Here is an 18,161-nt window from a genome sequence, read left to right on the forward strand (position 1 = left end):
CCTATCCCGTCAGGGTACTTGGTTGTTGGCTGTATTGCAGGAAAGAATGGTAACAGTGGCTGTCTTGCTTGTAGATCTTGAGGTGCTCTTCCTGCCAATACACACGTTAGGCTGATTCTACCCTACTGGGGTCATAGGTGTTAAACAATGGATCACTCTTCTGTCTGTCTCCGTTCCCAGCACTAGAGGCAGCTTCACTGCTCTAGTGTTTTCCCTCCTAGTGTTAGCTCAGTGCAGGAGGAGGTGCTTAGCTTCCTCACAGTCTGAGAGGGCTCTTCCTGGGAGAGATGACTGCACTGATGTGCAGCTTCTGCTCTCCTCAGTGTGTGACCTTGTCTACCCCGCAGCCGCACCCTGTGTGTATACATCCGCTTCCTGAGTGTACTGAGACACTGTGTTACCACTGTACTGCTTCACATGTATACTGTGAGTTCCTGCTGCTGCAGAATATCTTCTATATACTACAATCTGTTATCTCTGTTATCTGAAAAAAAAACAATCATCCTGGTGAAGTTCCGTTGTGTGAACTAACATCCCTATCCGACACTGCAACACTCTGCCAACAGGTTATGGGCCCAGGACCCCAAGTCAGAAAGGCATTCTAAAACAGAGGTACATAAGAAATAAAAGTGCAGCTGATTAAAGAAGGAGTACTTTTATTAAGTATAGAGAAGAATGTACAGTACAGGGAACAGCATGAACTTTACAAAGCTAAAAGGCTCAGAGAATTATACAACGTGAAAATTCGCAATGGAGATGCAGCTTAAGTGGGAAAAGTTGTGGAAAGTCACAATTGAGCCAGGAGCAAACCCAAACCCAGTTGTAGTTTCAGGGGAAATTTAAGGAAAACTTACTTCACAGAAAGGGTAGTGGACAAGTGGAATAGCCTCCCATCAGAGGTGGTAGAGGCTAAGACTGTAGAACAATTTAAATATGCTTGGGATAGGCTTATGAATATCCTTACAAAGAATGAAGGTTCAAAAAGGGTTGAGATTACCTAAAGGATAAAAAAGGGGCAGACTAGATGGGCCAAGTGGTTCTTATCTTCCGTCAAATTCTATGTTTCAAACTCTATGAAGTGGATAGAGCCATCGGGACGATAGACTTGGCCATGGAACAACACATCTACTCCATAATCAGCGGGTAAGTGTCAGCCAAACACATGTGGGCAGCTCTGCAAATGGCATATGAGGACAAAGGTCTGATGAGAAGAGTAAACTTGAGGCGTATGCTGTACGGGACAAAGTTAAGTGCCTGTAAGGACATGAACAATTATATTGATAAAATACTGTCAATAGCTCTGCAGTTGGCATCTGTAGGAGCACAGGTGGACGACGAGGAAGTGGTGGTGGCGATGTTACAGAATCTGACACCAGAATTCAATTTCCTGGTAGTAGCTTTGAAGTCTAATGATACCAAGCTGACAACAGAAATTGTGTTGCTGTTCCAAGAACGTATTCCTGTCGAGACACATGCTGAGGGTTCTGCCTTATTCACAAAAAGTCCAGAAAGCTCAAGTTCAAGTGCTTTATATGTCACAAGGTGGGGCACAAGGCCTCAGATTGCAGACTGCGAAATTGCAGTGATACGCAGAAAAAGCGTGACAAACCAAATGAGTCAGCATTAAATGTGGCAGATAGTCCCAAGAAGAATTGCTGGTACATGGACTCGGGGGCCACTAGGAATTTCAGTTGTAATCAGGAATGGTTCAATTCACTGACAGCATGTGGACCCATTACAATAAAAGGGATTGGAGACAAAGGCCTTACTGCTTCAAAATTTGGGGCAATCACAGTGTGTCTAAGAATTAAGGTGAAACAGTTATTACAGATATCCAAGACGTCTTGTTCGTGCCAGATTTGGGAAGCAATCTCATTGCTATAAGCGTCCAGGACAAAAAGGGTTACAGAGTTCAGTTTGCAAAGGACAAATGTATGGTGCAAAATGAGAAAGGGACTGTAATTGCTTCAGCAACCCTGTGCAACCAACTGTATGTCCTGGACACCGAGCAGTGTTCTGCAATGGCAGCCTCTGATTCAAACCTGTCGATGAATTTGTGGCACAGGCACCTAGGTTATCCGGGATATGACAACATCCAGAAACTACTTGATGGAATGGCAACTGGAATCACTGTAAGTAATACTGAGAGACCTGTGTGTGTCCCTGGGGTGCCTCGGGACACTTGCAGGGGTGCCTCGGATTGGTGGTCCCGAACCAATTCAAATTCTGCATGGTCAATGTAAATAGCAAAACCAGTGTTAATGGCTGACAATCATAAAATATATTGACAATCAAAAGCAAATCTTGTCCCTCACCACGGTATCCGTTTGGATGTTATGGTCGACAGTCATTAGGTCGACCACTATTGGTCAACATTGACACGGTCGACATGGACACATGGTCGACACATGAAAAGGTAGACATGAGTTTAAAAAAAAAATTATTTTGGGGAACTTTTCCATACTTTACTATCCACGTGGACTACGATAGGGAACAGTGATCTGTACCGAGCATAGTGAGGCACCTTGCCCGAAGCATGGTGAGCGAAGTGAGCCATGTGAGGGGACGCGGTGCACTAATTGGGGTTCCCGGTCACTTTACGCAAAAAACGACTCCCCAAAAAAAGTTTAAAAACTCGTGTCGACCTTTTCATGTGTCGACATTTCATGTGTCGACCATTTGTCCATGTTGACCATGCCAATGTCAACCAATAGTGGTAGACCTAATGACTGTCGACCATAACATGGTCGACCATTCATACCGGAACCCCTCACCACATAAGTTACCCTAAGGCAGACTCGCACTCCATTTCCTAAGTCTACTAGTAAAACGGAAATACCACTAGCCCTAGTGTATACTGACGTATGCGGTCCGAGGGAGATGGAATCAATGGGTGGCTACAGGTATTTTCTAAGATTTATTGATGATATCACAAGGATGGAACGTATATTTCATGAAAGCTAAAAGTGAAGTCAATAAAACTTGTGGAATACAAGAACCTGGTGGAGACTCAGACATGTCTGAAATTAAAAGTCTTGAGATCCAACAATGGCGGAGAGTATGACTACAGAGTTTTAGCACAGTTCCTAAAGAAATATGGCATACAGCATCAACTAACAATTGCTTACACGCCAGAACAAAATGATGTGAGTGAGCGTGCAAATCATACAATTGTTGAGAGAGCACGGACTATGTTGAGTGACGTAGGTCTGGAGAAAAGCTTTTCCACTTTTGGGCGGAAGCAGTGTCTACTGCAGTATATATCTTAAAAACCATGTGCCCACAGTAGCCGTAAAAGGTAAAATACCACTGGAGGCGTGGTCCAAGAAAAAAGCCAGCTGTCAATCATCTCCATGTCTTCAGCTGTAGGGCTTATGCACATATACCTAAGGAGAAAAGATGGAAATTAGATCCAAAGTAAGTGGAATGTATTATGCTAGGATACTGTGAAGAAAGCAAAGGATACAGGCTTTGGGACATTACAAACAAATGTCTTCTAAAGTCTACAGATGTGGTGTTTCATGAGACAGCACCAATCACTGGAACAGTGGAATAAGAATCACAGCAACAATATGTATCACTGGATGTACAGGCGGCAGAAAGCGTATCTGAACCTGAAAGAGTTAATGTGGATACCCAATCAGGAAACAGAAGTTCCATGAGGAGGAATAAAGGTGTTCCATCCAAAAGATACAGTGAGGAATATGCAAATATAGCTTACTGTGAACCCCAAAATATACAGGAAGCAAAATCAAGTAGCGACTGGAAAGAATGGAAGTCAGCAATAGATACAGAGCTGTCAGCTCTGGATAACAGTACATGGACTGTAGTTGACAGGCTGAGTAACCGTAAGACAATCAAGAACAAGTGGGTCTTTTGCAGAAAGCTGAATGCAGACAGAACTATTGCTCGTTATAAAGCCCGCCTTGTTGCTAAAGGATATACACAAAAATCCGGGACCGACTACAGAGAGATCTTTTCACCTGTCGCAAGGTACAGCACTTTCTGGTTAGTCATTGCCATTGCTACACTTCATGATTTATTGTTATACCAGTTAGACATTGATTCTGCATTCCTAAATGGAGAGTTAATTGAGGAGATTTATATGGAACCACCTGAGCATTATGACGAGAGTATGTTCCAAAAGGGAAAAGTTTGCATCTTAAAGAAATCTTTCTACGGCCTAAAGCAAAGTGGTCGTTGTTGGTATGTAAAGCTGGATGTTGTGCTGCTAGAGATGTACTTTGTTAGGCCAGAGACTGATCACTGCTTATATCGCAAAACTCTAGAAGAAAAGCGGTTCATCATAGTTGTGTATGTGGATGATCTATTGCTAGCAGGTCAAGAAAATCACATTACTGATGCAAAACAGCAGCTGTAACAAAGATACAAGTTAAAAGATTTTGACCCTGCAAATCATAGGGCAGTACGGATGGTGTAATGGTTAGCATTACCGCTTCACAGCACTGAGGTCATGGGTTCTATTCCCACCATGGCCCTAGCTGTGTGGAGTTTGTATATTCTCCCCATACTTGTGTGGGTTTCCTCCGAGTAATCCGGTTTCCTCCCACAATCCAAAAATATACTGGTAGGTTAATTGGCTCCAAATAAAATTAACCCTAGTTGATGTGTCTGTGTGTGCATGTGATAGGGAATATAGATTGTAAACTTCACTGGGGCAGGGACTGATGTGAATGGGCAAATACTCTCTGTAAAGCACTGCAGAATATGTGTGCGCTATATAAATAACTGGTAATAATAATAATAATAATAATTTGTTAGGCATGAGAATTGTACAAAACCTGAAAGATGGGACTGTTACAATGGATCAGCAGACATATATTGAAGCAATACTTCGCAAGTATGAAATGTCTGATGCAAAACCAATAGCACTCCTATTGACAAAAGCATAAAGATGGTAAAGGCCATGTCACCAACCAGCCAGGAGGAGATAGAGGAAACGAGAGAGGTTCCTTATCAAAATGTTGTTGGTAGCTTAATGTATGCAAGTGTTGGGACTCGCCCCGACATCACGCAGTGAGCCGGACAAGTCAGTTTGCAATTAACCCTGGGAGGCAACACTGGATTGCAGTCAAAAGAATCTTAAGGTACTTAAAAGGTACAAGTTCATTAAAGTTGGTGTTTACAAAAACAAAAGGTACGACTTTGGAAGTTTTCTGTGATGCCAATTGGAGATCAGAAAAGGAGGACCATCATTACTACACGGGATACTTGTTCATTTTGTCAGGCGCAGCCATCAGCTGGGCGAGCAGAAAGCAACCCACTGTTGCCCTATCCACCACTGAGGCAGAGTACATGGCACTTACAGAAACTGCAAAGGAAGCTTTATGGATAAAGGAGACGTTATGTGAGCTTAGCCTTCTTTACCACAGTGAGACTATCAACATTGTGTGTGATAACAAGGGAGCAATTGATTTGTCTTCCAGCACCAAGCATTATGGACGGTCCAAACACATTGCCATTAGACATCACTATATTTGTGAGTTAGTGGAAAACAAGACTGTCAATGTGGATTACATAGTACAGTGGTTCCCAAACTGTGTGCCGTGGCACCCTGGGGTGCCTCGGGACACTTGCAGGGGTGCCTCGGATTGGTGGTCCCGAACCAATTCAAATTCTGCATGGTCAATGTAAATAGCAAAACCAGTGTTAATGGCTGACAATCATAAAATATATTGACAATCAAAAGCAAATCTTGTCCCTCACCACGGTATCCGTTTGGATGTTATGGTCGACAGTCATTAGGTCGACCACTATTGGTCAACATTGACATGGTTGACAGGGACACATGGCCGACACATGAAAAGGAGACATGAGTTTAATAAAAAAAAATAATTTGGGTAACTTTTCCATACTTTACTATCCACGTGGACTACGATTGGGAACGGTGATCTGTACCGAGCATAGTGACAATGCTAAATTCCCTTGTCGTATAAACAACCCTTTATGAAGCTAAGAACACTGTACGCTGTTTACTTAAGAAGTACCGTAATGGTACGCTAGTTGCGTAACGATCGCTCAGCCGTAGGCGAGACGCTCAAGCGTCACGTTCGCTCACGGCCCAGCGATCACAGGACACGTTATTGGCTATGACTAGAGTAATGATTCGCTATGGCGTAGCGGACGCTCGAGACCACGAGGAGATCACCAGCGGCGCAGACGCTCACAACGCTATACCTTTATGTCTAAACCTTATACCAATGAAATACACGGAATACCTTAATGTGAATACAGGGTGTAAGTGCAACCTTGTGTAACCTGACTAACTACAAAGCTGCTTGAGCGTCACCGACGCTCAAGTGAACACTTAACACTATAGAAAATACACAGATACTGGTTTAGGTTCCAAAGCCTATTAACTGTATTATATCTAGTATACTTGTAAAAAGGGGATAACAGTACAAATGATACACTACAATATAACAGAGACTTCCTAACCACAGAACTAAACAATACTATCTAATACAATACAATACTAGTCTAGGGGAGATACGAGAGAAAGAGAAGGGAAAGAGAGAGAGAGAGACGGAGAGAGATGAGAGAAATTGGCTCACAGAAAGACAATGATAACGGAGAAAAACTTACGCACAAGGGTAAACGATCGCATGCGCCTGGACATCCAGCACCCGATTTTCAGCAATGAGAACCGTTGAAGAGTGAGAGCTGGATGTGGTCGGCCTGCCTATTTATGCCCCACACACAATGCAATCTCATAGTCCCTACAATCCCATTGTCCATTGGATGAAGGAATTCGACCCTGTATCACAACAAAAGGTCATAGGTTGATTCATACAGGTGGGCTGTGACGATTTCAAACAGCTCAGGTGGGTGGGGAACTAGGTTTCCCGCCGCATACTTGAGTATGAGTAAATAGTAGAAATGGACATAAACTTCTTATGTCCATAACTATTCGCACGAGCGATTAATACGCTCCAAACCAACACCGGAATATTGCTAATTAAATACTCTTCCGATGGGTACCAAACACTGCTGTATGATTCCTGTTAGACCCTTCGTACGATACAAAGAGGGATTCCTTAGCTCAGGGACCTTCTATATTAACCAAACTTTCAGAAACTATCAAAGGGACCATGATCTATAAACTACATTAATTGTGAAAATATGTAACGAATGAGTCGCACGCTACGACTACATAAACTCTACCGTAAATACGCATACCGCGCCTGCGAGTGCACGCTATTGCGGGTATGCGCCTTCACGGGAGAGCGTACGCATGCGCAGCACGGACCAGTGTGCGGTGCAAATATGGCAACGTGCATAGAGACATTTTTCTGACTTTGACAGTATCCCGGACGAGCCCCCAATTGACAATGCTAAATTCCCTTGTCGTATAAACAACCCTTTATGAAGCTAAGAACACTGTACGCTGTTTACTTAAGAAGTACCGTAATGGTACGCTAGTTGCGTAACGATCGCTCAGCCGTAGGCGAGACGCTCAAGCGTCACGTTCGCTCACGGCCCAGCGATCACAGGACACGTTATTGGCTATGACTAGAGTAATGATTCGCTATGGCGTAGCGGACGCTCGAGACCACGAGGAGATCACCAGCGGCGCAGACGCTCACAACGCTATACCTTTATGTCTAAACCTTATACCAATGAAATACACGGAATACCTTAATGTGAATACAGGGTGTAAGTGCAACCTTGTGTAACCTGACTAACTACAAAGCTGCTTGAGCGTCACCGACGCTCAAGTGAACACTTAACACTATAGAAAATACACAGATACTGGTTTAGGTTCCAAAGCCTATTAACTGTATTATATCTAGTATACTTGTAAAAAGGGGATAACAGTACAAATGATACACTACAATATAACAGAGACTTCCTAACCACAGAACTAAACAATACTATCTAATACAATACAATACTAGTCTAGGGGAGATACGAGAGAAAGAGAAGGGAAAGAGAGAGAGAGAGACGGAGAGAGATGAGAGAAATTGGCTCACAGAAAGACAATGATAACGGAGAAAAACTTACGCACAAGGGTAAACGATCGCATGCGCCTGGACATCCAGCACCCGATTTTCAGCAATGAGAACCGTTGAAGAGTGAGAGCTGGATGTGGTCGGCCTGCCTATTTATGCCCCACACACAATGCAATCTCATAGTCCCTACAATCCCATTGTCCATTGGATGAAGGAATTCGACCCTGTATCACAACAAAAGGTCATAGGTTGATTCATACAGGTGGGCTGTGACGATTTCAAACAGCTCAGGTGGGTGGGGAACTAGGTTTCCCGCCGCATACTTGAGTATGAGTAAATAGTAGAAATGGACATAAACTTCTTATGTCCATAACTATTCGCACGAGCGATTAATACGCTCCAAACCAACACCGGAATATTGCTAATTAAATACTCTTCCGATGGGTACCAAACACTGCTGTATGATTCCTGTTAGACCCTTCGTACGATACAAAGAGGGATTCCTTAGCTCAGGGACCTTCTATATTAACCAAACTTTCAGAAACTATCAAAGGGACCATGATCTATAAACTACATTAATTGTGAAAATATGTAACGAATGAGTCGCACGCTACGACTACATAAACTCTACCGTAAATACGCATACCGCGCCTGCGAGTGCACGCTATTGCGGGTATGCGCCTTCACGGGAGAGCGTACGCATGCGCAGCACGGACCAGTGTGCGGTGCAAATATGGCAACGTGCATAGAGACATTTTTCTGACTTTGACAGTCCACCCTTTGGCAGTCAATAATAACTGCCACAAAACATTTAAGGAGAAAAATGCAAGTCAGGGGTTAATTGATTTCCATGGTGGGGTAAGGGAGGAGAGAGGAGTAGGTGTGAAGAGGGTATGACCTAGTGTGAAAGTAGAAGCATGTGTGTATGAGTCCATGTTTGGAGGGTCATGTATCATCGTGCCGTACGTGTTGTAAATCAAGCTTCGAGGTATTGCGAAGTATACATTTGAATTCCTTCTTATCCTGTGGTACAGGTCTGTGGATGGGCTGTCAAACTTTACCGAGCTCTTTTCGGATTTTGAACAAAATGGGGAGCACATTTTAGTTGATGATACATGAATGGGGGAGGTATGTGGTTGCTGATATCTGTGCCTGTATTCCCTATCGTCTATGTGTGTCATTACCTGAGGGTTGTAGAGATGAAGATAAAGAACACTTATGGAAAATGCAATGATATTCTATGTCAGGGAAATGTACATCTGTCGTCGAAGTTGTGTTCGGTATCTGTTGAGAGTCGTCTTCTTTGCGCTGTATTGCTCCTTGGGCATGAGCAAATAGCTTTGTCTGAGCCATCAGATTTACAAAAAATGTTGGGCTAGCGTGAGTTTAAAAGTACTAGGGAAACTGGGGATCCATGGCAAAGTTCATCAAGTGTCCATTTCTCAAGTGGTCAAAACTTCATCTTTGGTGCTTGTCTGTTGTCTGTATAGCGTCTCGTCAACTTCCTCGTCCAAGGGGGTCTTTGTATCTTGGAGAAAAGCAGAAAAACAGGTGAAAGAAACGGACCGTATAATCGCATTTTCATCACATCCTGGTTTCTATCATTGGGTCATAAATCAAATCCAGGTTAATTACGGTTTCCTCACTCCTCAAGCTCATCACTCTTGTACTTTGTTTGCACCTCATTAAACCCTGCCCGCATCTAAATATCAATCCAATCGATATAACGACACCCAAGATACATAGTAGAAACTTTCCAACATCCATTATGACTCCTTGAGCCCAGTCCCCCAAACCGGAGAACCAATTTCGCGGGTTCAACCATGACACCCAACCAGTCAGCTCATTACCTACAGCAGCAAGGGTGAGATTGTGTTTTCGACGAAATTCCCACTTCAATTGGAGAATATCGTCCATCTTTTGGTCTATGACCTCTACCGGATCCTCGGTGCTATTCGTGATATAAGTGCAACACTTTATGCCGTACTGTGTTGCCAATGTAACACAATATCCGCCTGTTACTGCTGTAAGATAATTAAGAACCATCCTATGCTGAACTAGTTCTGTTTTATAAGCTTGAAGTTCTCTTCCAGTGTATCTAAACGTGTCATCATACATTTCAGTGATATTATCTAACAAATTGGCGAGTGCGGAAATGTATCTATAATTCATCACTCCTCGAGCGGTACGAGTGAAATCTAACGCTACCAGAACCTGAATCCCGGTGGATTCATGGATAAGATCGGAGGCCGGATGCTCTAACCTTTCTGACAGTTGTCTTTTAACTCGGTGCTCGTAATGAGTGTGAGTATAAGGAGCTTGGGCACCACGGTGTATGTCCTTCATTTTGTCATGTGTAACAGTCATCACTTCAGGCAATACTTTTCCAATATAACACAATCCTTCAGAGTTTGGGGCAAGCCACTTGTACGCCTTTCTCCCGCATATGAAATATGCATCATCGGGGAGAACATATGGGACGGAGAAGGACATGACCATGTTACAAACCTTCCAGGTGAAATCTCCTGACCCTAATTCTTCCATCTGCTTAATGCACGTATCAGTTTGTACGATATGTGCACAGTATCCTGGTGATACCTCTCCAACTCTAGTAATCCTATTTCCTAAGGTATATCGATACCGGAAAGATTTTCCTCTACTGGCTATGTGGCGTACCAGCTCTGTATCTGTAGGCATTCTATCTGCTCTGTGTGAAAAGGTCATGGTAAGGTTGCTCCATGACACTTCCCAATTTCCCGGTTTTCTGGGATTGGAGATATTGAAACATAAGAGGGACCTATCCACATGGTATTGGTGGAGCTTCAAACTAGGAGGGCTGGAGATATTAAACCTCCGGTCCACCGGTCTCCCACCACTTAGCTCAAGTACCTCCCCTAACGTTAAAGGAAATGGTACTAGCCCTGATTTGCTATGACCCTGAGGTACTTGAGAGCATACCCAACAATCTGTTTGGTTTAACACATTACCCACTAAAGAGTGATAGTCACTCAATGGATGCCGGTCTATATGGATATTAAAACTGGATTGGCATTTCTTTATGCATCCATCTTCAACCAGATTATCACAGAGCCTACAGATACAATTTTCTTCAGCTAACAATCCATCACAATTTCTTCTATCGGATCGTTTTCTGATACTCGCCTTTGCTTGTTGGTTTGGTTGATCTTGGAAAACTACGCCTCCATCATCATAATCGGAACCCATTCCAGAACCTCTCTCGACCTCTATGGTACTCTCGCCGGAACAGACTGCTCTGGTCAACATCATGGTCAACAGGAAAATCTATATCACAGTCTCTTGGGGCAAGTCCATCTTACAGGATGAGAAAAGAAGAAATTTGTAAAGGGGGTATAAGAAAACAGTTTGAGGGGGAGAGAACTTGTTACGATAATAAGTTCTCTCGTCTTGTTGTTCTTCTTGTTCTGCTGTCCTCTCAAAGGTGCTGTCTCTCAGTCTTCCAAACGAACATTCTGGTGATGCAATATTCCTTCCCAACCGACGATCTTTCTGTAAGGAGCAAAAATCTGGCATTACCATTGGTCCAACTGAGGGGTGACATACCATCTCTAAACCATGGAAACATGAGTGAGAAGAGAGAGAAAGCACAAAAAAAAAAAAAAAAAAGAGATAGAGAACAATTCATGTGCATATATACATTACCTAACTCGACAATAACCATCAATAAGAAAAGAGAAACAAAACATTTTTAAACATTGTCAACATTGAGAAAACCTTGTTAGCATTAGAAAAACATTGTCAGACTTATTAGGCTGTCATATCTATGTGTCTACTGGTCTCCTTGAGCAGTCCCTCCCCACCAGCACCTGCATTACTCCACTGTCTGTATCTGGCCAGAAATACATTGTGGCGGAGGTCATGCTGGGGTTTGGTAGACTTCTGCAAGGACCAAGTGGATATGTAATGTGTGAATTCTTACCAATACTAGTCAGAGATGGGGATAGAGAGAGAGAGAGAAAAAAAAAACATTTTTCACAAATACATTTACAACTTTTCACCTGGTCATTCCTGTGTCTTCAGTGAATGACCTCCCACTTCATTAACCGTTACCTCAGGCTTACCATCAGTCCTAATGATCACCTTTCCTGACTATGTGATCCCTGATTATAATGGTGTGTATTGTAATTTTGCTCATTTCTTGGTCTAGGGGGTCTAACTTTATGTAGGCTGTTACAGTTGCTAGCATAATGCCCTTCTCTCCTACAATGATAACAAATCCTGGGCTTCCTCCACGTGTCAATGACCTGAGGTTTTGGTTGATTTGATGCCTCCTCAAACGCTCGGATGCTCATCATCATCAATCGTTTCCCCTGTACTTCCCTGATTTCTTGGATTTTATGATTATGGTGTTGTCTTTCTCTTGATCTACAATCTCTTGCAATGTGTCCCTTTTTATGACAATTGTAACAGATTTCCATATCTGGATTTCTCGCAGGGGTGTGTGGCTTTTGTTGGGGTGGTCTTGTGGTTTGGGCCTGTATATTTGCTGCCATTAACTTATCTCTTAGTGACTCTCTGTACCTGGTGATATTCTGATCATGATTAATGACGGCCTCTCTTAGTGCGGCCACCGAGATCTCTCTCCAGTTTGGGTTGGTGGTCTGTACCTTTGTTTTTAATTCATCCTTTAAACCATTCATTAATACCTTAACCGCTATTCCTTTATGTTGTGCATTTGTCTTGATGTCTGCGATCCCAGTGTTTCTAGCCATTATTTGCAGTGCTCGATTGAAATAATTAGAAACATTTTCCTTTTCGTTTTGCCTTATGGAGAAAATTTCATTCCACTTGACAGCAGCTGGGAAATATATTCCTAACTGTCGGTTAATCTGCCTAATACATTCCTGATTGTGTTCTTCCATACAAGGTACCTCCGTGTTTAATTTACAATCAGCAATGAACTTTTCAGGGTCAACACTGGAGGGCAAACATGCCCTCAGCACTGTCCGCCATTCTTTGTTGGTGGGTTCTGTGGCGTTTCCTAGTTCTTTAATAAACCTTTGACATTTGGCTAGATTTTTCCTAGGATCAGGAAATTCAGACATAATTGATCTCAATTCGGTCCGGGACAAGAGACAGCGCATTGCACTGTCCTTGACGGGAATGATTCCCTGATCGTCAGTCTTCCCATTGGGGACTGAGATCACCCTGGCCTGATCGAGCTCAGTTACATCATCTTGTGTTGGTCTTACAATATGGGGTACATCTGTTTGTGCGTGATATGAAACATTGTACGTACCTGTGGACACGACCTCACCTGACCCTCCGTTAGGGGGTTCGATTATTGCCTTTACCAATTTGGTCGCGTCCACCTGGATGGCTTTTGTGATGGTTGCTGGAAGAGGTGCTGACATCGTTCTGGGCTCACTTTCTTGTTTGTATTCCTGAGGGAGGTTTGACATGGGGTGCAACTTGCACAGGTTAATAGTTGTACATTCAACAGTATTACAATAATCATTGTTACAGTTATTACACTTATTCTTATAATCTATACTACAGTTGCTAAGAGCGTTTTTATTGTTCAACCTTGTGCTTTTCTCCGCAACCATAATCCTCCCTGATGCCATGTCTCTCCTCTCAAGATAAGATTCAGAAAAGTCAATTGAATCTCTTTGTAATTCACCTTCCTGTTGCCATAACTGCAAATAATCATAATGTTTACTTCGTCTCTTTGTTGGTTCAATGAGACATATCCTCCTCCTTAAATTTTGTAACACGTCTGGACTGAAGCTACCTATTCTTGGGAATTTGTCCCTGTCTTGTACAGTCATTCTCTCCCATTCATCACATAAAGATTCTGTGTGACTTCCGTATTTTTCACACATGATGTACCTTGCCGACCCAACGGGTCGGTTCTCTGAATCAACCCGAACCGAGGTTGATCGCCCCCTACCTGAACAACTGGCCCCCATAATTCTGCAGGTGTTGCTTATTCCTCCTTGGATCTTTATCTCAAGGTTTTCAGCGAACCCTTACAAACAAACCAAGATGTCCTGGGCAGGCCGGCGGTGGCGGTTTGCCAAGTACCCCACTTACTTCTCGCCCACGTTGGCCAGTACTGCAATCACTGTAACCAGAGCTGCTGTACCCAACCCAGGGCCCCTGTGAACCTTTATTTACTGGGGCGCGTTCCCCAGCAAGTATCGGTTGTTGGATAGTTCCTGAGTGACCAGCGAACTTCCCTTCCAAAAATAAAAAATTACACAAATCACGTCAGAATGTACAGATAGCGTTTGTGACCACTTTACTCTAATGGTATTAGGTCAGATTACTAACTACTGCACACAATTACGTGTGGTCCAATCGTTCAGTACATAAGCACTATTTGTCATGTACTGAAAGATCAATGGAATCGATGTTTCCGGCCGCGATTCCTTCAGCAAGAGCTTATGGCCTATATGGGTTCTGCACCAACACCCCAGGCGTTGTGCCACTGGACTTTTATAGCGGACCTCTTTGTCTATTTTACCTGTTACCTTATGACCTCCTGGTCTGTTACCGTCTGTTAATGACCTCCTGGTCTGTTACCTTATGACCTCCTGGTCTGTTACCTTATGGTCCGCTATACTCTAATGCTCAAATATTATTTAACCAAGGATGCCTCCCTAGCCACCGTATATGTCACTTACACGTGTGTCCCTTGACGAGTACCCGACTTTCCTTTTGGTTCAACCTCTTAAGTTATATAAACTTATGTAATAAAAACACACTCACTCAACACATGTACACTTTGTTTCTATATCTATTTCTGCGCAGAAATTGTCTTCAGTCCAACTGTGTTACCAATTAGGAGCAGGATCTGTTAAACTAAATTTCAGATTTTTCCAAAAAATAGATTTGCGTTATTTACCGCTGTGCGTTACTTATCGCCTTTGCGCAAATTATCGCTTTGCGCTAATTCAACTTTTCGTGACTTGAGCTACGTTGCGTAACCAGACGCTACGTTGCGTAATGTACGCTGCGTGCGTCTGCCGTTTGGATTGCGTACGCAAGTCTTTTGTTAGGGACACGTGTACGCAAAACAAAGATCCACCGTAACACAATTTCTACCTTTATCAATGTAGATGATCCCTGATCATCCACCGCACACCACACTGACTGTCTTATCTCCCAGACAAGCCGTGTGTTGGTCTATACTTTAACTATTACCTCTACTATGAAATAACAGCAAATCTCTTTTTGCACTTTCTATCAACTATAAAACTTGGCAAACAGGAATAGTGATATACGAAATTTGAAAAAGAAATGCAGATAAATGTATGTGTGCGTGTATACGCAAGACAGAAGAGAAATAAAACAGTTTTAAAAGACACAAGCGTTTTGTTCTTACTTCCGGTTCCCGGATTCCTTCAGCACTCTTTATCTAAGCGAAGCAGACGCTTATCCCGTCAGCACTGCGAGACAACCTCCCACCCTTTGCTGGGGGGATAATGTCTGCTGATCTACCTAGTGCAGATATGAGAAGGATAGGACGAGTCCCCAATTGACAATGCTAAATTCCCTTGTCGTATAAACAACCCTTTATGAAGCTAAGAACACTGTACGCTGTTTACATAAGAAGTACCGTAATGGTACGCTAGTTGCGTAACGATCGCTCAGCCGTAGGCGAGACGCTCAAGCGTCACGTTCGCTCATGGCCCAGCGATCACAGGACACGTTATTGGCTATGACTAGAGTAATGATTCGCTATGGCGTAGCGGACGCTCGAGACCACGAGGAGATCACCAGCGGCGCAGACGCTCACAACGCTATACCTTTATGTCTAAACCTTATACCAATGAAATACACGGAATACCTTAATGTGAATACAGGGTGTAAGTGCAACCTTGTGTAACCTGACTAACTACAAAGCTGCTTGAGCGTCACCGACGCTCAAGTGAACACTTAACACTATAGAAAATACACAGATACTGGTTTAGGTTCCAAAGCCTATTAACTGTATTATATCTAGTATACTTGTAAAAAGGGGATAACAGTACAAATGATACACTACAATATAACAGAGACTTCCTAACCACAGAACTAAACAATACTATCTAATACAATACAATACTAGTCTAGGGGAGATACGAGAGAAAGAGAAGGGAAAGAGAGAGAGAGAGACGGAGAGAGATGAGAGAAATTGGCTCACAGAAAGACAATGATAACGGAGAAAAACTTACGCACAAGGGTAAACGATCGCATGCGCCTGGACATCCAGCACCCGATTTTCAGCAATGAGAACCGTTGAAGAGTGAGAGCTGGATGTGGTCGGCCTGCCTATTTATGCCCCACACACAATGCAATCTCATAGTCCCTACAATCCCATTGTCCATTGGATGAAGGAATTCGACCCTGTATCACAACAAAAGGTCATAGGTTGATTCATACAGGTGGGCTGTGACGATTTCAAACAGCTCAGGTGGGTGGGGAACTAGGTTTCCCGCCGCATACTTGAGTATGAGTAAATAGTAGAAATGGACATAAACTTCTTATGTCCATAACTATTCGCACGAGCGATTAATACGCTCCAAACCAACACCGGAATATTGCTAATTAAATACTCTTCCGATGGGTACCAAACACTGCTGTATGATTCCTGTTAGACCCTTCGTACGATACAAAGAGGGATTCCTTAGCTCAGGGACCTTCTATATTAACCAAACTTTCAGAAACTATCAAAGGGACCATGATCTATAAACTACATTAATTGTGAAAATATGTAACGAATGAGTCGCACGCTACGACTACATAAACTCTACCGTAAATACGCATACCGCGCCTGCGAGTGCACGCTATTGCGGGTATGCGCCTTCACGGGAGAGCGTACGCATGCGCAGCACGGACCAGTGTGCGGTGCAAATATGGCAACGTGCATAGAGACATTTTTCTGACTTTGACAATAGTGAGGCACCTTGCCCGAAGCATGGTGAGCGAAGTGAGCCATGTGAGGGGACGCGGTGCACTAATTGGGGTTCCCGGTCACTTTACGCAAAAAACGACTCCCAAAAAAAAGTTTAAAAACTCGTGTCGACCTTTTCATGTGTCGACCATTTGTCCATGTTGACCATGCCAATGTCAACCAATAGTGGTAGACCTAATGACTGTCGACCATAACATGGTCGACCATTCATACCGGAGCCCCTCACCACATAAGTTACCCTAAGGATGACATATACAGACAATTTACTTAATTTAATATTTCTTTCTAAATTTTTCAATATGAAACTATTAACTTAGGGGTTCCGTGAAAAATCTGATACTCTAGGGTGCCATGATTCAAAAAAGTTTGGGAACCACTGACATAGCCAGCAAAAGCAATGCTGCTGATATGTTGACAAAGGGACTGTCATCACACTTGCTGAATATGTTCATGACAAAATGTGGACTGGAATACTTTTAAGAATCACCCCTATCCAACACTGCAACACTCTGCCAACAATAGGCACCAGTAGTCCTGGTGAGACTTTTTGTGTCACTGGAAGAGGATTTTTGGGAAAAAGGCCCCCATCTAGGCCCGATTGGGGTAGTGAGCAGATAGCACCACTGCTGTGTAAGGCCGTTCTTTCTTCACAATTATTTCCCTCCTCTCATCATATTATTTAAAGAAAGCTAACCATTTTCCCTGTCAATAAGTCCCTATGTATTTAGTCATCTAGTATAAGTGTTTTTTGTTTTTTTATCATTAACACCTGGATAAAATGTAGACAGACATCATACCATAGATAATTTAATTTAAATTCACTATTCTAAAAAAAATATAAATTTGTAATCAGCTTTTGCTATACAGCACATACCTCAGGGATAAAATGACTATGATGATGAAGCTGCCACAAACATATGTTACAATCTGAGCATGTGTGCTGATTGTTTCCTCAATATCCACATTAGCTGCTGTATGTGGTATGTCAGGAGCAATGTCTGGCAATGTAGGCCGGGGCTTGAACGCTCTAGTTGTTCGTCTATTCACAACTAAATGAAAGAGAATAGGAGAAATTAATAGAACATGTGTCTATGTATTCTGATGAAGTTCAGGTGTGATGAAACACCTAAGAGGTGTGGCCTAACGCATACTGATTTGTTCTCCTGCTGGAAACGCTGGAATTGGATGTTGCTGGCTCCTGCACCATTGCGTGCCTGTCGAAATCTTTTAATCAAAGCTAATAATGT

General features: G+C 42.9%; 1 protein-coding gene across 7 annotated transcripts in view; it reads right to left on the minus strand.

The window, feature by feature from the left end:
• Window positions 1–18,161, minus strand: part of IZUMO1 (izumo sperm-oocyte fusion 1) — a 393,444-nt gene that overhangs the window by 105,838 nt on the left and 269,445 nt on the right. For all 7 annotated transcript variants that reach the window (XM_063942733.1, XM_063942731.1, XM_063942732.1 and 4 more), the window contains one exon: window positions 17,789–17,963. In XM_063942733.1, the coding sequence (XP_063798803.1) occupies window positions 17,789–17,963 (175 nt within the window). The remainder of the gene's footprint in view (window positions 1–17,788; window positions 17,964–18,161) is intronic.

Source organism: Pseudophryne corroboree, chromosome 10, assembly GCF_028390025.1.
Source record: "Pseudophryne corroboree isolate aPseCor3 chromosome 10, aPseCor3.hap2, whole genome shotgun sequence".
Classification (NCBI taxonomy): Eukaryota; Metazoa; Chordata; class Amphibia; order Anura; family Myobatrachidae; genus Pseudophryne; species Pseudophryne corroboree.